Genomic DNA, 26,115 nt, shown 5'->3' on the forward strand with positions numbered 1-26,115 from the left:
ATGGAATTAACAGGCTTTGAGGGAGAAAGACTGACGATAAGGTTACCACATCCGCTAATAGAAAATATTCTTAAAAACCTACATAAAGAAAATGATGAAAAAGGTAACACGTATAGTCCATCAGCTGGTAGGGTAAAAATTCAGGTCTGTGTTACACCCCAGGGTACTGCAATTTTTTTGAATACATTTAAAGAGTAATATCTGAAGAATATTTTAAGAGGTGTTAGACTTTTGAAAAAGTGTCCAAAAGGGGTTAAAGGGGACTTATTTCAGGGCATATCAAAAATTTTGTTTTGCACTCTATTACAGAAAAAATTAAAAATAACCAAGTATTCAGTACTTTACTTTTTATTAAATGGAACACATCATATCTTATTAAAACGCAGGCTAATTTTTAATTATTTTTCAAATCGTAGAGGACCAAGAAAAAAAGGGGGAGGGTCAATTTCCAAAAGTCATGATTTTGAATGAAAAGAAGCATACGTACTAATTCTTGATAAAATGGTATATTGTTTCACATTGAAACATACAGCATAAAGTATATAAAGGCTGTTGAAAAAAAAATTAAAGATAAGAAACACAAACAACGAGAATCAACGACAAACACAAACATAAGCAACCAGAAATGCACTTTTCTGTCACTTTATACATCACATTCATGAATTAACTCACATATTAAAACACACAAAACTGTCAGGGTTTCTAAGTTTCTTTTTTTTTGTTTTAATTTAACAACCGCATCACCACATTTTAAGGTCACGCAGAAGGTCAATCAATAGAATCATCATCAGTTTGGTCACCTGCATCTACCGAATTATCATCTTTTCTATCATCTTCATCGTCATCGTTAGCAATATCAACAATTTGATAATGCTTATATCTACAATCTTTCGAGCATTAACATACAGCTATCTGTTCAGGATAAACCTTGTTGAACACATGAACATCTTTTTTTGGCACAACCAACTTTACATTAACAGCACATCAGAATTACCAAAACATCTAACGCTGGTAGTTGGTCTAGCAAATTGATACTGATCATAGCGCTCTAAACAATCCAATCATAGTTGTTTAGCAACATACCAGTGTTGTGTTTAAGAGCAGATTTCCAAATCTTCGTCTGAAAGTTGGCTTGTTTAATGTGCTTTAACATTGCATCTTCTGCTTTTCAAAACGTTCTGATCTTTATTTATCGATATTTTTAATTTCGTAGCCATATATAGAACACGAAAACCTCTCGAGTGTTTTGAAAACTCTTCGCCAACCTCTTCCAAGGTTTCACAAGATGGAATAGACCTTCTGAAAACTCCACATAACGTGTCAAAAAGCCGAATGCTTTGCTTTTTTTCTTTACCAGACAAAACACTAACTGAATCACAACCTGTTTTTGCGCGAAATCCTGGCAGTTTTCTACAAAAATTCTCACCAAGTTTGCACGCATTGATTGCACATTTAATAATCTGCATTTGGAGGATGTATATGTCAGACTTACAATGTTAGAATTGATATGCAACTGTGAAAATAGTAGCCAATACTTCCACAACAGTGTCAGAAGGTTTTTTTTAACTATGGAGTCGTAACCTTTGTCAGCTGCATGTTTTTGCATTTTATTAAGAAACATTATTTTAGCGGCTGCTTCCTGTTTGATTATAAGCTAAAGCCATTTCACGCTATTTCATTGTCAACATATATTTTGTGGCACATCCTTCCATGTGATACAAATAAATCAATACATGCAAGTGTAAATCTATAGGATTCTTTACTTTTTTAAAACAAAAAAATTCAACAAAAGCAACTTTGTTTCCCCCAACTAACAAACATTTCTTCCATTCCCAAGAACACGATTGTGACTGATGGTTTAGAACTTATCGTAATGATTTGCCCTCCCAAGGACCTGCCGTTCTAATTTCGTTATGAATATTGTGCGATACTATTCAGTGACAAAATCAATGCAGTACCACTTTTGGAAACTAAAAGGATGGTTTTTAAAATAACAATTACCAAATCGAAAACAGTGCTTGGTATCATAGTAATTGTTTGAAAAACTGCCATGTCATCAACTATCCACATGCTTTCTTAAGGAATGAGCCTTTTCAAAAAGTCCACTCAGGACAGGTTTTAATTTTTCATTACCTGTGTACAATCAAAGTTTGCAAGAGACATTGGAAGAGGACCTAAATCAAACTGGAGAACCTATCGCTTAACCAACTATCTTGTCTGGGCTATGACAAGCAGGCGACATTTTTTTCATCTGCTCTCAATGTTTTGTTGTTCTTATCAGCCATTTACTGCTTACCTTTTATTTCCTTTTTTTAAAATGTAAGCAATGATTTCTTTTGAGTGTTTTGAATATATCGGTTGACTTTTGAATAAGCCGTTCCATAATGAAAATTTCTGAAGCAAATTTTCCCTTTTCATACGCGTTAAGAAGGTCGCATATTAATTCCGAAGAAGCAACAGAACTCGAGAACAAGCCATTTTACTGCTCAGATGTTATAATGAAATTGGCCAGCTCTGCAGTGTCTGAAACAATTTCAAAACATCAGATTCGTCTCGCTTCATTCGAGTTTTTCTGAGTTCTTTTTGGGCGGATGTTTCGGGGTTAACCATTCCTACCAAGTCTCGACCTTTTAATGATATTGAAGCTCTTTCATGTTCATTAAGCAACCAACGTTTATCAGAATCTTTATTTAAACTGAAACCAACCAAGCCATTTTTTTGTATCTCTAAGAAACCTTAGAGAGAGAAAAGTATTGCCAAACCCCACAACTAACTATTTGACGTTCGTTCAAAGCGTTGTTTGTCGATTGAATGACTTAACAATCGTAAGTCAATCACTTCAAAGCTACAACACAAAATGTTATCAAGCACACCTTTATTGAGTTCGATAGAGTGCACCTTTTCTGAACGCAAACAAAATCACCTTAATTTGTATTTCTTTCATAAATATTTCGTTACACATTCACTTTATAAAATAATTTGTCTCACAAAAACATCATAAACCGACACTTAAATGTTTGTTTTCAGTTGCAAATTGATAATGCTTATGTGTGAATACATTGTACATGTTGTATACTGAATCAAAGACGGTAATTTGATGATTTCCGGTATTTCACGAGTATTTGCACGTACATATATTTTATTAAATAATTCATATTTTAGACGATATATAAATACTGCAAATGATTTAAACATTGCATAATGATTAATTCTCAAGTTTAATTAGCTAAAACGGGTAATTGTATAACGAATTTCTGTATGAAAGGTGAAAATATACCTTAATTTGAACCCTAAAAATCGGATTGTTTGTAATGTAAAAAACATTTCATTTTAAACAAAAAATCTTCCGAGTTACATTTAATATGATAAGTTTTGTATCTCTTTAGTTGTTTAAACCTATACTTTATTTTTTCTTAATCGCTTTATATTAAAATATTTAATTACAAATTACTTAGTCGTGATTGCTAAATGAGGGGACCATTGAAAGGGACGTTTTTAATCCTCTTTTGGACACTTTTCTTTTAGTCTAACACCTTGTATTTTATCAATAAGATAATGAAGTTGAATTCTATCAAAAAAAATCGCGGTACCCTGGGGTGTAACACAAACTCCTTAACTAGCGCGCTTTTGAGAACTAGCTGATGGACTAGTATGTTAGATAGACAATGTTGACCTGTGAGATCAATGACAACATTAACGAGTCAATCATTTTAAAATTTTCCTTGATCAAAACCGACTAAATCATGGCACAATATCGAAAAGCGACGAAAATCTAAATAACGCTATACAGAAAACTAAAGACTGGGTAACCTGATCCCTATCAAAATAAGGGTAATATTAGTGCTCCAGTGCACATTTTACAAATCCTGTTCCACATGCTCACTCATAAATCTCGCGTTCGCCGATCTAAATTATGTGCTTGGTATTTGTATGATCCTTTCTTGTCAATATGAGACAATGATACAGACAATTTACATCATGTTGAGGGAGGCACGACAAGGTGTCACTTGTATCAAACCAACTGATGCAAATACTAGTATTTGCAGTCTGGGATGATTGATACGATGTAATTCAGTTGCCAATATAACAATTTTATAGACAAAATAATCCTAGTGAATATGTCTAACAGTCAGACCCTCAATTGTCATATGCATAAAGCAATGTAAAGAGTCAATATTAATCAAATTGCTCTGTATATTTATTGCCAAGTGTGTTATTAAGTCAAGAGATAATTTCCATTTTTGTTTATGTTGTTTACATATATTTCTTTATACAGATGAAGATACCAATAGAGAAAGGACAGTAGCAATTATAAGTACTGATGCACCAGGCGTAAACGACATTTGTACGACCACTATAGCAACAGAGCTGTTTCAAGTTATGGTTCGTCAAGGTAGTGTTTAATTTTTTTAGCTTTTTTTTAAATCCATAGTTTGAGGATATGATGAGAATCTTAACGCCAAAATAAGAATTATTATTACTTAACAAGAATTGTAAAATATCAATTAACAATCGCTGTTCTTCGATGGTCCAACAGGTCATAGATATTCATAGATACCATATATATTTTTTGCAACCCTCCCCCGGCTCTTTTAGATTTCTTTTTGATCTGAGTACAAACTTTTTTATAAAACTAGTTACTATTTTCACGAATGAATACTGTTCAGACCTGAACACTAAGTAAAACTTATGATCAATTTGATACAAAGTCAGAAGTATGACAGTTGCTATCAAATACTAGTAGTTCGTTTCTTTGTATGTTGGCATTTGTTTTAGTTGCAGTTAAGTATTTTTATTGTTCCGTTGGTTTCCTCTTGTAGTGATGTGTTTCTCTCGGTTTTGATTTGTGACCCGGATTTGATTCGCTTACTTGATTTTTGAAGGGATATTAGCTGTAAAATTAATATGCATCGATTAGACTCGAACTCTCATAATCGAATTATAGCATACTTAAACGTATATCAAACTTATTTAAAGACGTATCAACCGTATCATATACGTTGACGTATCCGCATCTGCAGATTTACATAGTATATGATCCCGAGCTTTGATTTATGTACTTTCAATAATTCAAATGGGCGACTGATTAATTTTTAATGTAGAAATTTACAAACAATAAGGAAATATCGAGTTTTTGTGGAATATGTAACCCTACTTTTAAAGATATTCCGGATAGTTTGAACAGTTTACAGGTATGATAAGAGTGAATACGGTAAAATCGTTTGTTTGTGCCGGTATGAACTTGTGCTCACGTAGAACCAAATTGTTAATTGACAAATAGAGCATTTGCATTATTCACGTATCAGGATACGTGCACGGATCGACGTGTACGTATCGAACAGATTTGTTTACAATAATGATTTTACCCCGATCTCAATTTAAATTAAATTCATTTTGTAATATTTTCATCGGGACCAACTTGACTTAATATATCCTTTCCTCATATACGTGTTATACGATACGTCGATACGGATACGCCAGCAAATACCTGATTAATGCAAATGCTCTATTCCAGCAAATACTTGATTAATGTGCATTAATCAGGTATTTGCTGGCGTATCCGTATCGACGTATCGTAGAACACGTATATGAGGAAAGTATAAATTAAGGCTAGCTGGTCCCGATGAAAATATTTCATAATGCCTTAAAATTTTATTGAGATCGGGGTAAAATCATTATTGTAAGCAAATCTACCCGATACGTATACGTCGATCCGTGTCCGTATCCTGATACGTGAATAATGCAAATGCTCTAATAGAGCATTTGCATTAATCAAGTATTTGCTGGCGTATCCGTATCGACGTATCGTATAATAGAGCATTTGCATTAATCAAGTATTTGCTGGCGTATCCGTATCGACGTATCGTATAACACGTATATGAAGAAAGAATAAATTAAGGCTAGCTGGTCCCGATGAAAATTTTTTATAATGCCTTAAAATTTTATTGAGATCGGGGTAAAATCATTATTGTAAGCAAATCTACCCGATACGTATACGTCGATCCGTGTCCGTATCCTGATACGTGAATAATGCAAATGCTCTAATAGAGCATTTGCATTAATCAAGTATTTGCTGGCGTATCCGTATCGACGTATCGTATAATAGAGCATTTGCATTAATCAAGTATTTGCTGGCGTATCCGTATCGACGTATCGTATAACACGTATATGAAGAAAGAATAAATTAAGGCTAGCTGGTCCCGATGAAAACATTTTATAATGCCTTAAAATTTTATTGAGATCGGGGTAAAATCATTATTGTAAGCAAATCTAACCGATACGTTTACGTCGATCCGTGCACGTATCCTGATACGTGAATAATGCAAATGCTCTAATGAAGTGATACTCAGTACGTTATATTACCTTTTATGATAAAATATCGAATGAATAATATTCAAAGTTCCTTACATTTATATAAGTAGTACATTTGATTTTTTTGTGTTTATTCATTTACGATCTTGAAATATTTTTTAACTAGATTAATAAAGGATATTCGTGTACCAGCCCTACATTGGCTTCTTTTTAAGGGCATGTAAAAGTAGTTTTAGAACCCCTTATTTTTGTTTTACAAAACACCACCATTACAAATATTAAAAGTGTATGTTTGATCGTTTCGAAAAGATTCCAATTATTTTTTTTTAAATGAAGTATGGTCTTATTAATAAGCTCGGGATCACATAATACTTTTTGATATATCTGCAGATGCGGATACGTCAACGTATACGATACGGCTGATACGTTTGTAAATGACCGACCTCTAATACTTGTACTTAGCAATGCATGGATTCGTTATTACGGGTCATCATGTTCTGTGTAAAACTATTCTAAATCAGACCAAATCGTTTCTGTATAAGCTTGATATTTGTTTTTCGATCATTTTTTAACAAACAATAGGCCGTTGGTTTTTTTCGTTTGAATTGTTTTACAATTTTTATTTCTGGGCCTTTTATAGCTGACTATGCCGTCTGTAAAGGCATTGCTTATTGCTGCAGGCCGTACGGTGGTCTATCGTTATTAATTTTTGTTTCATTTGGTCTGTTGTTGAGAGTTGTCTTATTGGCAATCATACCACATCTTCTTTTTTATATCTAAACTTGCCCGTGTATTCATTTTGAAATTACACCGAAATTAAAGCCTCAACTCACTCATTGTAGTCGTTTATGTGGGTGTTACATTTAAAATTGTGTTTCTGTTGCATTGTAGTTCTCCTCTTTTATTTGATGTGTTTCCCTCAGTTTTACAGTTTGTTACCCGAATTTGTTTTGTTTTTTTCTCAATCGATTTATGAATTTCGGATAGCGGTACACTACTGTTGCCTTTATTTCGGACAAAGTAGACCTTTGATTGATTTGTCTTTTTCATGTCCTTTTGGATTAAAGCTCTTCAACGCTTCCGGTCCTTATACAGTCTTGCCTTTCATTTGAATTTGAGCGTTCCTGATGAAGGTATATCCAGAAAAGCTCTTTGAACACATAAAATTTATAACTTGTTGTTTCCATTTGGTTTTATTATTGAATTAGAGCCATCTTATCAACTACCGTGATGACAACCTGAGAATGCCGATTGTTATAGGACTCAGTGTCAAAGACAAAAACAAAAATACAAATTCACAGACAGACACCTGTAATCGTATGACGTTTTTATTTCATTTACCATTAAAAAAAGATTTAATTTTTTTTTAAATGAAATGATAAATGAATGATAATTTTCACGAAATTATAATTAAACTAACAGTTGGAGTGCAACCTCAATTAAAATATTGTTGAGCTTTAGAAACAGAAAAAAATCCAGAAAAGTTGTGCCATACACGTAACAGCTAACTAAATCTACTAATAGGAAAAGAAATCCCACAGCATTTCAAATTGTTCAACATTTCATAACCAATAAATCTATTAAAGAAAGTTGACACATCTAGTCCAGTCGAAATGTGAAACAATTGCTCAGAAGGTGGTAAAAGCATCAAACTTTGCAGAGTGTTAGTTGGGGTCATAACTAACATTTATAGCTATGGACCCAATTCAGAAAATCAAAATGGCGGCTCTGGGCGGCCATTTTGAAATCATGTCTAAAAAGTCAATAAAAATTATTAGAAAAATTATGAAAAATATGTTACTTAACTAATTTTGATAAACTTTCGTATTTCTTATGACAAAGAATATAAACTGAGGACTATTGAAGTATTTAGTGGCCATCTTGAATGGTGGTCATTTTGAAAACGTAAATTTGCAATATATTATTATTCGCTATCCTAAATTGTTTTTTGAATTAATACTAAGTTTTATATGCATTTACAACTAGTTATGCTAATCATTTATTAATGACTGTTGCTTTTCATATAAGATATATTCACCAAGTGCTCAAATAGGTATGCTTGTGTTAACAAATAAATGAAATACGTAAATTCTTTTAATTGCAGTTTAGTATGTAGGGCTTAGGTAATTTTTTATCATTAAAAAAATCCGTATATAAAATATGAGCACTGTATGTTTAACAGGAAAAATGCGTAGGTATCAAAATCACTAGAGTTGAACAAATCTAATAAATAAATAAAGAATTCCGCAACGGGAAGAGAGGACACGTGATGATTTACAATGTCAAGCAAATACAAAAAGAGCAGACATAGACATTTGAGCTGGTAATCAGTCATTTTTTGTAAGCATACAACTGTTCAACGTTGATGAAGGCCATACAATGGAAGAATCACAAGGCAAAAGGTACTAATCCTGTCAAAGCAAATCTTAATATATATAGTCAGGAAAAACAAAATGAGTCAAGGTTTAAAAAACCCAGTAGAATAACCAGCCACAGTTGTGATGAATCAACAAGAACAATGATTGCAGATATTTCTTTATTTCTTCGTGATGAGGTATCTGACTATCTTCTTGAAACATCAACAATTGTGATTGACAATAGGGTATGTGACTGTCACTTGAACTACTAACCATTGTTCTTTTAGCCAGATACAGTGCTGAAGATTAACATTTCAGGAGTAGATCTCTTAATGTGTGTTAAAATTGCACAACAAGTCAATACGACAGAATTAGAGACACAGAAAGAAAGTCAAAAATTTGTTATCCATTGCAATGGGGCTTGCCAAAATAATAAAAAAAAACAGAGACGGCTCACAGTCAGGAACAGATATTGTTTTAATATTTGAAATTGATGATATGGAAAAATGGTACAGTAAACGTCCTAAGTAAATATTAGTTGTCATGGAAGGAATAATTAATACAACATTTATGAAAAATTGAATACAAGCTACCATAGATGATATGCAAGCACACATGAAAGGTTGCGTCTTTCTCTGGATTCTCAATGAATATGTTGGGGGAGTTCTGAAACAGGCCATGTCTTTTACAAAATGTTTAAGTCGTGATGGGGAATGCCTCTTCATAGTCAAAGTAACTAGAATAGTTTGAAGGGTTAGCATGGTTAGGCTTGCTACTATAGAAAGGTTTACAGGGACATTCATTGTAGGCTTTCAAAATTAATCCGTTCCACAATCTTTGAGACATCTTACTCTCTATCGGAGGACTGATCAGTTGCAGTTGCATCCCTTCGATGACGTCTTCCACTCATTGATATTACTGGATTGTGTCTCGATGGTTGGCCATCCTGTATCATTCATACTAAGGAACCTTGTATGCTTGCAGATATCCTTTGTTAGTTACATTCCTATTTTGTTAGATGCGTTGCATCAGTCCTTCCTTCCATGATAACTATAATTGTTCAAGACGTTTATTGTACAATATAGCGTGATCTGCAATCTTTGAGATTGGTACAATACCTCTGCCAGACCGTGTGTCGTCAATCTATTTTATTATTTTGAAAAGCACAACTCTAAGGATAAAAGATTCTTGGCTTTCTTTCTATGTCTTTTATTCTGCCTATTTGCTATTTCAAGTTATATCAATCATTAAGCAGGATACTTGTGATTTGACATCTTCAGCTCTTACTTTGGCTAAGGAAATATGTCTTGTAGTACAGGTGCACAGTCATGTCCCATTTTTGTCGATTTTTAAATTTCGAAATATCATGGAGATCTTCAGATACATCACCACAGAAAAAACAAACATTGCAGTCATTGTTTGTGTTGATTCAGTATCACTTAACAGTGTCTAGATACTTCTTGTTTTCTTTCAACTGGAAATTTATCTTCAACATCAGAAGTATGTTTTCCCTTTCACTGATGAAATATTTTGAGGTCTGAAAATTTGTTTGACAGGATTTGTGCCGTCTGGACTGCTTCTGCAGTTCCATAACCCTCATTCAACTGTTTCAAATTGAGCGGAAGAAAAACAAATTCAAGACCCAACATTGTTGTATGCCTGCATCAAAAAGAGTGATTGCCAGCTCAAATGTCTATGTCTGTTCTGTTTGGATCTGCTTGCCATTACATGCAAACCCCCAAATGTCCTCTTTTGCCGTTTCACACATTCCTTCTAGTCTAAACGCTCATTGTTTTCTTCTGATATCTAGCTCCAGTCTTTTGGAAATCTACAATTTTGATATTTTCCAACAACAACGTTCAGTCAAAAATTTCTGTTTTACAAAGTTACTTAGGCAAACGTGTAAGTAACAGTTAGAAATTCTTATACTGATATCTTTATTTTGTAAACATGTGCATGCCTTCTCTGACCATTTTATAAATATGTAATGCATATTAGTAAAAAAAAGTGTGAATGCAAACAGTGAATACATAAGATTAGCGAAGAATGTTATATTGGATATTCATGTTTTCAAAATGGCCATCATTCAAAATGGCTACTAAAAAATCAATACATATGAAGTCCTCAGATGACAGTCCTTGTCATCTGAGATGAATATACCATATGACTTTAACTTCCTGCAGCAAGCGCTTAACTGATAAGTCAAAGTGAACACGGTTACTAAGGAAATGCAAATGTGTATCACGTATGTAAATGTGGAGGACAATGTGATAGAACATGATAGACAGAGTGAGGTTTGACAAGTCATGTACATTTCATTTTTGTTAAATATAATTGAGAACATTTGAGCAGTTGATCTTCCTATAACATTAATTACGTGTATGATATGCAATTCATTATGTCTGCAATCAAGGTTTTTGAAAGTTGTTTCAAATGAACAATTTTGCGCCTGTCCCAAGTCAGGAGCCTCTGGCCTTTGTTGGTCTTGTATGATTTTAAATTTTAGTTTCTTGTGTATAATTCGGAGTTTAGTATGACGTCCATTATCACTGTACTATTATGCATATTTTTAAGGGGCCAGCTGAAGGACACCTACGGGTGCGGGAATTCTCGCTACATTGAAGACCCATTGGTTGCCTTCGGCTGTTATCTGCTCTATGGTCGGGTGGTTGTCGCTTTGACATATTCACCATTTCCTTTCTCAATTTTAATATCAACAAAACGAATTATCCTGTAATCAGCCAACTATTATAAATGACAGGTATACATATATTTTCTTGCTTTGTTTACACTTGGAAAATAAAATTCTCCTGTTACTCTATGTTGAACAAGCGGTGGCAGGAATATTGCTTTTAGAGTAATAGTTCATTTTATGATCTTCTTCGTGGTCGCGTTTTAACTATGTCGATTACTTTTGAACATTAGAGACATGTACATTGTCGGAAAATATAAAGTAGTTTGTACCCTCTACGAAGCAGAAGAAAAACTCGGGGAGGGGGGTTGAAAGGCTCGCTTTTCGTCCTGGTTATATAGCTCAAACAAAAACATTTGTATATCTTCGACATTATTTTTTTTTTAAATTTTCATCGAATAATGACTACCTTTTTTGGCTTAAAAAACTAAGTTTTTTCAAGATGGCCGCCATTAAATATGGGTAATATGTCCAAAAACTTTGTTCAACAAGACAATTTGAATCAGCACTGTTATTATATTACCCAGGTTTCATGTCAATATCTTCTCTAATATTTTTTTTAGATTTTTTTTTATTAATTTATAGAGATTAAACGGCCGCCATTTTAAAATGGCCGCCTCTTCCGCAAATGTTGACTTTCAGAGTGGGTCCATAGCTTAAAATGTTGTACATGACATATACTACCAGTATTCCAAATTTCTTGCTTTTACCACAATCTGAGCAATTTTGTCAAAAATCTGCACAAATCGACTGGACTAATCAACACAAAAATGCTGACTACGAGAGACTGCCTCAATAGTGTCCGTTGAGTTACATTACTACATGTAGTATATTTTGAAAATTTGGATTTGGATCGCTGTGCATCCAACATCATTAATTCATAGGAATACAACCAAATATTAGACTTTTATGGGGGAGGGGAGCCTTGCAAATAAAAGTCGGGATACCCTAAACAAAAAGCAGGACCAGATAGTATATATATATATAATGAATAAAAAGGCAGGACATAGATTACAACTAAAAATCACGCGAGCAACTAATATGTTTATATATTTTTAAACGGCAAAACTATTGTCATATTTTGTAAATATAATGCAGGAAATAAGTTAGAAAGAAGCGGAGGAAGAAACTAATAGAACATTCAAATCTCATACGTCGGAAAGTTTAAACACTCTACATAAAAATAATAATGACAGAGCAACACAAACACCACCATACAAGAACTGGGTGTGATCTCAGGGGTTTTGACAGAGTAAAAGGCCTGCTAGTGGCACCAATCGTGCGGAAGATTACGAAAATTCAATATGATTTTATTGAGTTGCTTACATTGTATGAATATGCTTCTGAATATACTGTAAACCAACCTTTTTCAAAGAAATTTTATTTCATTTTAAGCCCTTTCCAGGCCACTTTGCGACGATTTGTTTCCGCAATTTTTTCTATATACTGACTTTTTTTATTTAGATATCCAAATTTCATGTTTTCGTGACGATTTAATTTCGAGGTGGTTTTTTTTAGAGAGTTGTGAACATAAATCGCGCCCGAGATTTATTTGGTTTACAGTATATACATTGTCTCTATGATTTGTTATACCTGCCTAAATTTAATGCATTTTCAGGTTATACAAGCAGTGCGTTGCAACAGTGTGGTACTCCTTTCCTTGGTAATTTTAAGTTCTTTTTCCAAGATACGTTAAACAATCAAGAAAGTACTGGCAACTTAACTGCATGTGATACTCACAAATCCGGCAATGTATCATTTGCAACAGGATCAACAAACCAAATAAATGTAGCATTTTCTAGTAAGTATGAATATTCAAAATATGCTGTTTCAGCGAATAATCTAAGTTCAACAAATTCTAGCTTAATTACATGATGAAGAGTAAAACCTTATCGCGCAGTGACCAAAAAGGAAAAATAATAAAAATGCCAAATTTTGCAAAATTCAAAACAAAAACCCCTTATCAAATTGAAAAATCAAAAGCTCAAAACTCAACTAACAAAATTACTGTTATGAACTTAAAAACACATGATGTAAACACCATTTCCCTGTCACAAATTATGCTTCTACTACAAGGGAATTAAAGTTAATGGTCTAACAATTGTATTCATTTCACGGAAAGTAGTTTCATGCATTGTATGACTTGCAAACTGAAGTGAGCTTTTCAATATAGATATCGTTTTGTCGGTTACACGCCATTAATCCGACAGCCCATTGGTCCGACAACCCATTAGTCCGACAACCCAATAGTCCGACAACCCATTGCTCCGACAGCCCAATACTCCGACAACCCATAAGTCCGACACTTATAAAGTCAAGTATTAGGGTATCAGGGTGAAATAAAACTTCGTATATATAACATAAGACTGAGGTACTTCGAATACTTTCTATACACTAAATTCGAAATCTGTATATAAAAAAGAACAGAAAATATTATTTCATTTTCCAAATTAAAGGGTATATAAACAGCATATAAATCAAGAACAATCAGTGAAGGTGCCAGCTGTGAAGAGAACGGGAGTGGATCGTAACTCTTGCCTAGCGAAGATGCTACTGATGATGCCCCTGCACAAATACTTCGTTGTTGAGTTGTGAATCTAAAAAGCCTCACACCGTATAGATAACTTAAATAAACATTGAAACCAATTTCAGAAATCATTATATTGTAGTTCCTGCGAAATATGTGACGAACATTTTCAACTTGGCTGTCGTGCGAAAAGTGTTCGGTAAACAATTTGTTGAATAATGAATCTGAAAACGCATCACACGATGTAGCCGACTTCAATAAACCTTTCAGGAATCCTATTAATGTCGTTCTTGAAAAAGATGCAACGAAAATATTCATGGAACGGACGGACGAACTGACGGCGAGTTGACGGTTGAATCGACGGACAGACAGAGGTAAAACCGTGTGTTCCAACTTTTGCGAAGCGGCGGTATAATGATTGGGTCAACATTAAGACTTTACAATACAGATATCATATTAATATTATATAATTTTCTTTATAACACCGTAAGCCTGTCACATTCGGAGCCAAAACAAAATAGAAAACATATGAACTTCCTTTCTTAAAATCAATGATATCTAAATATGTTTCTGCTTGATAACAATCTTTAAATGAAAAATAAATGTCAAGTTTGCCACAAAACACATAAGGTAGTAAGTTTTTACAATTAGCCAATTTGAGAAAGACACAAGCAGGATGAGAATGTCACACAATGTCTTAGATTTCTTACTAATTGTTATTGGCTTTTATACTGCACTCGGTCTATTTGAACAGTTAAAGTACGTTGACTGTATATTTCTATGTCATAAACAATCACCGACCCGATATCACTTTTCCTCATGAATATTTTTGAAAATAGAAGTTGCCGAAATGTTCATGTCAGTCATATTAATTTTTGTTTTTCGTAATAAGTTTGGTTGTAAATCATCAGTCCTGCACTTCCTGCAACCATTATAAAAGAGGCATATTTTTCTAGATTTTTTGAAATTAGATCGGGATATAAAATTGGTCTCACTACAAATAAATTGAGTGGCATCTCTCAGACTATGTCTGATAGATAGCTTAGGTCCGAGAACACAATTAATTCGTAGTGCATTTCTTTTAGAACATAAATGAAAATTAAAAAAATCCCACCTGCGCTTTCTCAATGAAATATTTACAGTGTGTTGTACTACTTTTGGGACAAATTATATCAAAATTATAGAAAACTTCATCGCCTCTAACTCAAAATATGGACAATTTTGTGTTTAGGGTGTCTTGAAATCTTTTGACAGCTTCCGAAGTGCTAATTTTTAACCTTTTTCAGCTGGACCAAATCACTACTTTCCTGTAAAATTCTGGACCCAAATTATTTTACAGTGTAATTTCACCCCCCTACTTACAATTTGAGGCATTAAACATGGAGAAATAAATTTGGAAGGGGTATAAAAATTATTGGCAAGTAACCCACTGTTAACACTAGGGACTATAACGAAAATCAAGGGACGACAATTGTGGTCTCGGACCATAGCTATTGGAAGTGCTGTGTGCTGTATCCGTATTTCGAGGATTCACATTCCCGAACATGATACCGTAATCGTAATTGGAATTGCTTATCTTTTCTGAGCACATATTTCGTCCTATTCATCATTTGTTTTTTAAGGATCTGGGTATGTATTTGTCTCTTTGTTTTTCTCAATTTGACTGACGGCATGGAACCTCACTCCCCTGATACGCGAAAGGGGGTAACCGAAGATCTAATGAAAGAAAGTAGAGCAAAACACACACAAAAAACACAGCGAACTAGAACAGCACAGACTGACAGTGGACAATGTAAAGAAACAGAAAATACCCAGACACGTGAAACGGAAGAGCGACCATGGTAAGGACTGTGCAGTTGCAATAAGCATGTGTATCAACTCCAATATACTGAGACTAATATCCCGCATGGAAAGAATAATTGGGATCAAAACGGTCAACCACAAATATCACAGAGAACGGAGTTGTTTTTTTTAGAGAAAAGGAGTAGGGGCTATAAGGGTCATTTTTGGCCCCACCCCCAAATTTCATTTAACTTGTCATGTTGTAAGTCTATACCATAGAGCTTCTGAAAATAATTGAATTTTGGGTCTAGCTCGTTTATTCTGTTGCCTAGCAACCAATATAATGGCGGAGTTAAACTCATCAAATATGATTATTATACAGCTTTAATATATCTATATTTGAAATTAAACCTGTTTTAAGCATGTGGTGAACTTTACACTTGTACATTTTACATAATTAAATGCACATTTTTGCCAAATTCACTATTGTTTCTCCCTAGCAACACATCTGTGCCCATAGCAACTGCAATTTGTTTTCTATTTTACAAGATTTAATTTCAAATATTTTGCAACAGACATGCAATTTAAGATGCAAATTGTAAAACTCCAAAGTAAATGTTAAGGGGAAAAGCAATATTGAAACATCAACAAACAAAACAAAACACCTATATTGCTGATATATACAGATTGTGCATCTAGTGCCGGGTGGAGTCTCACTTATTAGCGACAAAAAGAATAATATAAAGACAAGAACACATATATAGCGCTAAGAAATCTTTATATCAATTATCTAGAATAAATAGATACAGACACATGCATTAAAGGGTGTTTTTAAATGTCCGTGTATTTCAATTACAGTAGTTATGTTTTAGGTAGGGGTTGGGGTTGAAAAGGGGGGGACTTTTATTTACAAGGTGATAGAACGTGCTTCTGGAATAGTTGACCTTTTTAAGCTTGAAATAAGTAAAAAGTTAAGAAAACTATCAGATATATATGATAAGGACACTAAAGTTCCCATAACTTCTTTGACTGTCAACTTTTTTGGTGTTCCCGCTGTGTCCACATTATTGATGTATGTGCATGTCCCAAGTCAGGAGCCTGTAATTCAGTATTTGTTGTTTGATTATGTGTAACATATTTGTTTTTCGTTAATTTTTTTACATAAATAAGGCCGTTAGTTTTCTCGTTTGAATTGTTTTACATTGTCTTATCAGGGCCTTTTATAGCTGACTATGTGGTATGGGCTTTGCTCATTGTTGAAGGCCGTACTGTGACCTATAGTTGTTAATGTTTTGGTCATTTTGGTCTTTTGTGGATACATACACCTAAGAAAAATGCATTGTCGGAATAATGGGCTGTCGGAGTAATGGATTGTCGGAATAGTGGGCTGTCGGAGTAATGGGCTGTCGGAATAGTGGGCTGTCGGAGTAATGGGCTGTCGGAATAATGGTTGTCGGACTAATGGGATGTCACCGTTTTGTCATCTGTATTAAGTGAAAGAAATTTAAAAAATAAATGAAAAAGACTGAAGGCGGTCATTCGAACCGTTAACATGTGATTCAATTAATGATATGTCATCAAGCATTTAAAAATTAAGATTCGAATAAGACGTGCTTCTTTCGCATTGTAAACAACACAGTGTGAAAGTTCTCGATATATCTATTCTAAGCGCAGAAGTATACATAATAATGGATGTTACCTCCCACGTAAATCCACATGTAATTGAACCTATTTGAAAACGCATTGCCGATTTTATTGTATTAGAAATTGTACTGAATAAAACAGAAAACAAAAGAATATTTATTTTTATTCGAGTGCATACTATATAAAGTAACACAGCTTTATTATGTGCAATGTCATTTCATCATGGAACACTTTCTCCAAAATCAGGGGTTCATTAAGGGATGAAAATGATCTTGAAAGTTATGTTACGACTTTAAAAGCTATCAATGTAATAACTATACTAATTTAAGTTGCAGTATAAAAACAAAAGAATTTTAGAAAACATGTAAAATAATCGCAAATATTGTGTTTGAGAATTAAACATATTTTTCTATCGGTTATTAACGAAGTAATCAAAGCAAGCTAAAGATTTATGAGAATATTTGCGCTTTATCTTACCAAGAGTAAAAAGGAACAGCTACACACACGGCATACCCATCCTCGCTTCAGTATTTGAATGAACTCATTCGTCCTATTAGAATCGAAATAATTCATAGAAGCGATAGACTTGTTGAAAATTTTCACATGGCCTGGGCAGTGAAACTCGTTAATTTTATCCCTCCCTAACATTCACGATAAAATTCGAATATCACAGCCTAGCCCATGTGTAAATGTCCAACAAATCTATGGCTTCCATGAATTATTTCTTAAATATCATTTTTAAACATGCGAAATTTTATCGATCAGTATTTAACAATACACTTCAACTTGGGGTTTTTTTTTGAAAATTTTCCACCTTGCTATCGCGCACTGGAGTAACTTTCTTAGTGAGTAAGTAATGCTCGGTTTATCAAGGATTTATCTTCCATTGTGTTTGACACTCTTGTCTCTGTTCAACTCTATCTAATCATACAACTATTGTTTTAAAGTGATGGACAAATACGGTAACAATAAATTGCTGAATATTTTAAAACAAAAGCTAGATAACTGGACAGAAATTTAATCAAACTGACTGAAAGAGAAAAATAAGAGTTAATATGGTTTTTATGTTGATACTTATATTTTGGGAATGCACAAGGTCGTGTAAGTTTAGACGAGCAACGTTTTCAATTAATCCGTTGAATGTGTACAAGAAAAGAGGGACAATAGATACCAAAGGGACAGTCAAACTCATAAATCTAAAACAAACTGACAAGGCCATGGCTAAAACTGAAAAAGACAAACAGAAAAACTATAGTACACATGACACAACATAGAAAACTAAAGAATAAAAAACACGAACCCCACCAAAAACTAGGGTGATCTCAGGTGCTCCGGAAGGGTAAGCAGATCCTGCTCCACATGCGGCACCCGTCGTACGTGTTGCTTATGTGATTACAAATCCGGTGAATAGTCTAATTCGGTAGGTCAAATTTATGAAAGGGAAGGGGATTGTAGTTACGACGTAAGGAATATATCCGATATCATTTGTGAAACGGTTATTCCATAACGGTCAACCAACTCGTGATGGCGTCCGTAAAATTTACGAAGGGATGATTTTAACTTCACCATTTGGAACTCTTGGTTTAAAAGCTTCTTTGTGAGCAGTAACCCTCTATCAAGAAAATAATGATAGGAAATGCAAGCACAGTAATATCATATCAATTGGGAGATATATACCCCGTATGCAGGTGCTGCTGGAATGTTGCTACTTAGAAATGGAAAGTTCACAATTGGAAAGCTGAAATCATCTGTTTTGTCGTAAAGTTTTGTCTTCAACCGACCCTCATTGTAAATTTCTAGATGTAAGTCAAGATATGAAGCCGACTGTACTGTATCTGTAGTATCCTTTATCTCCAATTCGATGGGATAGATGCGTTCCACATATTCACCAAATTTTGAATTGTTTAGTGAAAGAACGTCATCTATATAGCGGAAAGTAGAGTTAAAGGATACAAATTGATACAAGTATTATGTCTCAGAAACATGATTATTGTATTAGCTATTTTTAACAAGCTGTAAGTTTACAAGAAGGATAACTCCACCTGAAAACGCAGAATTAGATAAGTTCCGGGGTAGAAAAAGACAGATATTTTCGAAATGCATACATTCGAAATTCTCGTATGTTTTCTTTCACTGCATTTACCCCGGAACTCATCTAATATCTCGCGTTTTCAGGTGGAGTTATCCTTCTTGAGCTGAAGACCACACAAATGTCGTTGTTTTGTAACTTCCGTTGATCGAAGTTGAATGGACAAATAAACAGCAACACCGCCAGCGAAAAAACTAATTAAAAGTGTTTAAACAGTAATATATTATGTCTGGATATTGATATTCGATAAGGATAATTATATTGGAACAGCAAGTACTCGTTGATTAGACCGGTAAGAGACCTTTTATTAGATTTTAAAACAATTTTTCCTGACCATTGCCCCAATTTCTTGAAACGAAGTTGGCAACCTTTCGCCTCGCTCTATAGTCGAGATTCACGTTGATAGTAAACATGCATATTTAAAGTAAAAATATGGTATATTAGTATATATGTGGTACAAATAAGTGATATGTATTCAAAATTTGAGATTTATGCTAATAAAGGGGGGGGGGACTATCGGGGGCTCATTACAGGATCCTGTCCTCAAGCACCTATGCTTTACATACATTTATGTAAGTACTGTTTTTTTCTCCAAATATACTCTTTAACAACCAACAGATTCACTATTTATGTACAAAGATGAAAATAAGAAAAATGCTTTTAAGTAAAAAAAAATGTCATTTCATGGTCAGCAACTCCCACAAAATGTATAACTTTTAAATCCAGCTCATAAAAATAAATCTGACGTTGTAAATTAAATTCTGACGACAAATATCAACGTCATCTAATAAGATTTAGAACACGACTTTTTCACAAGCGAAAAAAAAGAGCCTCATAGTATAATTCATACTTAGAAGAATCATGTTATCATATGTATATACTTTTTCAGGCGGTGGTTATTTTGGATGTGTTGTGAATATAGAGTCTGGTTCTACATACTACTCATCATGGTATAACTTTGATGCAGCAACAACCAATTTATTCAACCCCCGATTTGCATGCGTGGTAAGATTTTTAAACATTAATACAAAACTCTAGTCGCTTTGTAAAGCATTTTTGCTTTTTTGTTACTTTATTAGAATAAACAAGTTAATTTTATATGGTACGTTTAGAAAAGAAGCGAAATAAATGAAAAAAGACTCGATTGTACGTTCACTTGTAATTAATTTCAAGATTTTTGTAGATTTGTTCAATTTTCTATACTGAACCAGTAAGGCCGATTTCATCCTATTGTTTTTACTAATATGTGGATCAAACAATATATCAGCATTCTTGATTTTCATTAGCTTACGGATCTTGAGTACTAACGCTATGGAACGCAGCAGTTTACCTACATAAAAGCAATACACACGTAATATCAAGCAATTGGAGTTGACACTTCCGATCTTCGTGTGCCTTGTCTTTTTCTCTTGGCCACACCATTGATAAGAACTCATGATAGTTAATCAACACATTCAGTAACTCTACATCATATGACAAAATGATTTCTAAATTGTATCGAAATTGTCTGATAATGTAGTGTTGTTTAATATGGATATAAACGTTGATGTTAAATTTGAAGAATTTACATGCTTTTTATTCATTATACTCCCTGTAGAACTGTGCCTATCCAGGAAACTTTCCTTTTTTTATGTTTTGTTTTCTTTTTGCGGTTTGAGTCGTTAAATTTTGATACCTGATATATTAAAAAATTATATTCACTGCTAAAGAAAGAGAGTTTTTTTTGTTTTTTTTCAATACCAGGTCAGAATAGTCTCTGTTAAATTTATTCATTATTCTTTTAGAATCGGATATTTGGCATTGTTTATAGACATATGTTAATTTTTTATCTTTGGGTGACCACTTAAACTATTTAATGTGTCTCACTTATGATGTTTGCTTTTTAGGAAGACATACAACTAGTTATCATATTTTGTAATTAAACATGGCAATTTTAAAACCAAATTTAGGTAAAATATGATGTTATTCTTCATGGAACCAAATTTCAAACAAATCATAAAAGACACATTCGCCTAAATTTTGTTTTAATGTTTCATTCCTACATCAATAATTGTTATATACTGCATCAGTGTTATTATTTTTATTAAATTAGATAGCACAATATGATAGTACTAACGTAACAGCATCACAGAGAATTCGAATGTGCCATGAAGGTCAAACTGCTACTGGTAAACCAACAAGCGACATAGCGTTGCATCCTGAGACAGCAATTACATCAGGTGGCTTTCTCCATCTGACACCTTATCGTAAGTACATCATCTAACCTGGAGAGTGGTTTATTTACTACAGCTTGATTTTAACCCCCGCTAGTTGATATTTTTTTTTAAATTATAAAATCAATGTATATAAAACATATACAACAAGACGGATTTGTATATTTATATCCACGGTCAACAAATATTTCTTGATTTCTATGTTTTGTTGACGCTATATAAAACGGTCATGTCATACTTATGTTCAAATATATTCAAAATATTGTATACTAATAATCCTATTCTTTTTCTCTCTCTCTTTACAGTGACATGCAGTAAGTAAACTTAAGAAGAAATCAATTATGAAATAGTGACAACGACATTAAATAGTCACGTATATATATAGTATAAATAGTACACGTCTGCGTGGGTAATTATGATGGTGGTATACCACTGTAAATCGGAAGATCTTATTACTAGAGCTGATTTTGTGCAGGAAATTCTATTATAAAAAACATCACCAAAAGCATGAAATTGTAATAGTTCATATATATAATATTTGAACAAAAATCACCGTTTATAATGCCACATGCAGGTGGAGTATTGGTTATGTGTCACAAGGGTTGGTGGTTTCGAAGCAAAGAACAGACGATTGAGTCCAGAATGGTGCATGTTTTCAATATAAAGTTCTTAATAAATCCTATATTGCACAGACAGTACCAATTTTTTGTCAATAAAAACTAGGCGTACATAGTGCCCCCTTCTCGCAATCATTTCTCCATCGTTTTCAGACTTGAGTGCAATTTTCTGGATTAAAATCATTTCGTGAACCAGATTTTTCGTACATTTTTATGGAAATTATTTCATGTGATCCTATGTCATCAATGGTGTCACGTTAAGGTCTACATTCTCCCAAAAAAAATCTTCGTAGCCTTGGATATAAATAGCAAATGGTACAGGAATCCACAATCTAATATTATTAGTTACATAGTGTGCTAGTGACCTAAAATGGTATATATATACCGTATTAAGTCACTAGCACGCTATGTAACGAATGTATATTACCGACTATCTTAACGTGTAAAATTTAGACTAGTAACCTATCAAAATGAGCATGTCTTCAATACTGTTCACAATTGATACGTTATTCTCGTGCTTGCTCGCACTATACGGCCTTCGTATACAGGAGTGTGTTCCTTACGCAGAAACTGCTCCAACAAAGTTATGAGGAGAACAGATTAAAATTTACACTCCGTAAATTTTATAGACACCATCACGAATTGGTGGATCCATACGATGTGTCTTTGACCAAACTAGGACAATTTTACCAAATGATAGATTGTGGTTTGTCATTACGTCGTCTTATCTTTTAATAGCCAAACGTGTTATTCCCGATTGTATAAAAAAGAAGATGTGGTATGATTGCCAATGAGACAACTATCCACAAAAGACCAAAATGACTGTTTTGTTGAGTTTGAATTGTTATATTATAGTTCGTTTCTGTGTGTGTTACAATTTAACGTTGTGTTTCAATTGTGTCGTTTGTTTCTCTTAATTTTGAGTGTGAACTCACATTACTATAAGACGTGTCACAGTTCTTATCTATCCCAAATTCATGTATTTGGTTTTGATGTTATATTTGTTATTCTCATAGGATTTTGTCTAATGCTTAGTCCGTTTCTGTGTGTGTTACATTTTAATGTTGTGTCGTTGTTCTCCTCTTATATTTAATGCATTTCCCTCAGTTTTAGTATGTTACCCCGATTTTGTTTTTTGTCCATGGATTTATGAGTTTGGAACAGCGGTATACTACTATTTCCTTTATTTAGCATTATGAAACTACTTCCATTGATATTACAAAAACAGATACCAACAATAACAACTTTTTAGGTTTAAATGTGTTTAATGAATTTATTTTAATCTTAATCATCACCGTCTTCGTCTGTTGAAACCTTTACGATTTTTTCATGTACCGTTTTGTTTTTATGAAGGAACGTACCACAATACCGTGTATGAAATAAGCCCCGCCTCCTTACTACCTAATAAGGAATATAAAGGAACGTAACACCGCTACTAACCTGTATGATATAAGCCCCGACTCCCTACTAATCTAACATGAAATATACAGGGCCTCCACGAGGGCGCTTTTAAACAATCAAATTCCTAGAAATATATAGGAGGTAAGATACTGTATTAATAAAAACAAGAATGTTCCATTACAAATTTACAACGAGCAATAAAACTTTTGCCACAAAAAAAAATGTTGTCATAAAAAGTTTACTGTATTACAATCTAAAAATAGAAGCAGAAGAAACAAAGGATACCATCTTAAATCGAAGAAAAATACGAAATACCATGGCAAGAAATATAAGATTCAAAATTGAAATGTTACTCTACAAATATTAAACACCAAAATTTGGAGTTGAAGTTGGCTTCTCTCGGGGGATTATCAGATCCTGCTTCACAAGCTTTTATCCGTTGATACTTTCGAAATAATGACCAACTTGCCATTTTGAAAATCAGGATAAAATATGCACGCTCTTATGGAGATATGTACTTCATTTGAAAGAGCTGGAAAAATGTTCAGGAATTGAAATTTCGAGATTAATAAAAAGCTGAAACATATCTGTTGTCCAAGTTTATATCCTTAAAAGACAGTTTGAGCCAAATATGAAGATGACATAACCATACAACTGTGGATTCGATATCCTTTATTTCTAGTTCGTAATGGGATAGACGCGATCAACATCATCAAAGGAATTATTATTAAGTGAGACGAAATTGCCTCTATAGTGGTACGTAAAGTTACAAAATAATCCTAGCTTCTTTAAATTCTTCTTGAGAAATACTGTATATGCACACTGAACACTTAAGCAAAGAGATACATGCAGGAAGGTGAGCACATTTAAAACAGGGTATAATATGATTTTATACTATCACACTTTTCCTTTCTTTTTCAAGTTCCCACTACTGATTCTAGTGACTCATCTAATACTGGAGTCATCATTGCTGTTGTTGTTATACTGTTACTGCTAATAATTGCTGTTGTAGCAGGAATCTTGTTCTATAAGTTTTATTATAAACCAAAGCAAGATGAAAAGAAGAGACTCATTGAAGGTAAATAAATTAAACTAAGATTATGAAGCATAAACATTCCTCTTTTCGTGTATTTTCGTGTTACGAAACTTTCCGCCAGTTATCTGGTGATGTAAAATTGGTACCTTTAACGATTTTGATAGCATATCTCATGTAGAAATCAAAGAAACAAACTTACATTTCGGACGAACATTACAAGAAGATTATCGTTTTTGAACGTACAAATATAATAACAAAATATTAGTCGCCGATACTATGTAAAGCGTTTTTGCTCATCGCACATCTTTCGTAGTTTGATATCTATTGTTCTTGTCTATCTCTGTAATCAAATTTGATATTTACATAAATCTAAAATTTCTTTCAGAGCAAAAGAAACCTAGGAGTCATATTGGAATGATGAGGAAAGCAGTGGATTCTGGCATTGGTGGAGGAATTCATAAAGAGAAGATTGATATGATAAATATGGTAGACATAGATGATGATGATGGGATAGAGGGTAGCATAACTGGTATAAATCCCGATAAATTCCGGGAACATAACAATAATATGAAGCTTAGTGCAAGTTTTATTGGCACTTCCACCCCTGCAACGCCTAGTGGTGTCGATGCTGATTTTTCAGATCCTAATTCCGTACCAGAAAATGGTAACTCGAAAGAAAAACCAAAGATAACTTCTGGATTCTCGGCAAATATGCAAGGAACAACTTCGAATGAAACGCCAAGAACAGCTGCAGATTTGAACGGTCATATCCCAAATGGACATGTATCTGGAGATATGGCAAAACAACCAGTTAGCAAGGGACAAAACCTAAACGGACATATTCCAAATGGAAATACACCAGGAGATAAGACAAATCAAGCCGTCAATTCTGGGCAGCCAACATCAGTGACGAATGCAGTCGTGCATAATAGTACAAGTGGAATCCGAAGAGAAAAATCCATCATGAAGCCTACGACTAAAGACGGTGAAGCGTTGAATGACAAGCCTGATTCAACTGTTCCTACGGAGAAAAAGACGACAATTGCTACAATAAATCCATACACAGAGGAAAAGTCCACACTTCCAAAACAGAATCCACAACCAACAGAAGAAGATAAACGGGAAGAAAAATTAAGAAAATCCGTATCTTTTGCCCCTGATAAACCCGCTTTAACTTCAAATTCATCCTCAAATTCAAACAATTCTCAACCTGGCATTTTAAACATGTCAAAGGAAAAAACAAGTTTACCTGGGACCATTCAAGACGTTCCTGATACCCTTATTACGCTTCCACGTGAACGGTCTAACCTTCTTGGTCCTAGGGATACAACATTACCAGAAATAGACTTAAAGAAAAACACAGTTCCTGACATGTCAAACTTTTAAACTTTATAAATGGCCATGAAGATACAATGAATATACATTTAATTTATTATTGTATGGTT

General features: G+C 33.7%; 1 protein-coding gene across 1 annotated transcript; it reads left to right on the top strand.

Annotated features, from left to right (window-relative positions):
* On the top strand, positions 1 to 26,108 carry LOC134705805 (uncharacterized). The gene is made up of 7 exons (XM_063564521.1): positions 1 to 103; positions 4,277 to 4,393; positions 12,980 to 13,162; positions 20,293 to 20,408; positions 21,496 to 21,649; positions 24,557 to 24,712; positions 25,056 to 26,108. The coding sequence occupies exons 1-7, from the start codon at positions 1 to 3 to the stop codon at positions 26,054 to 26,056; spliced, it is 1,830 nt and encodes a 609-aa protein (XP_063420591.1). The 3' UTR covers positions 26,057 to 26,108.
* Positions 26,109 to 26,115: the final 7 nt, after the last annotated feature.

Source organism: Mytilus trossulus, chromosome 2 (assembly GCF_036588685.1).
Source record: "Mytilus trossulus isolate FHL-02 chromosome 2, PNRI_Mtr1.1.1.hap1, whole genome shotgun sequence".
In the NCBI taxonomy this organism is placed as follows: Eukaryota; Metazoa; Mollusca; class Bivalvia; order Mytilida; family Mytilidae; genus Mytilus; species Mytilus trossulus.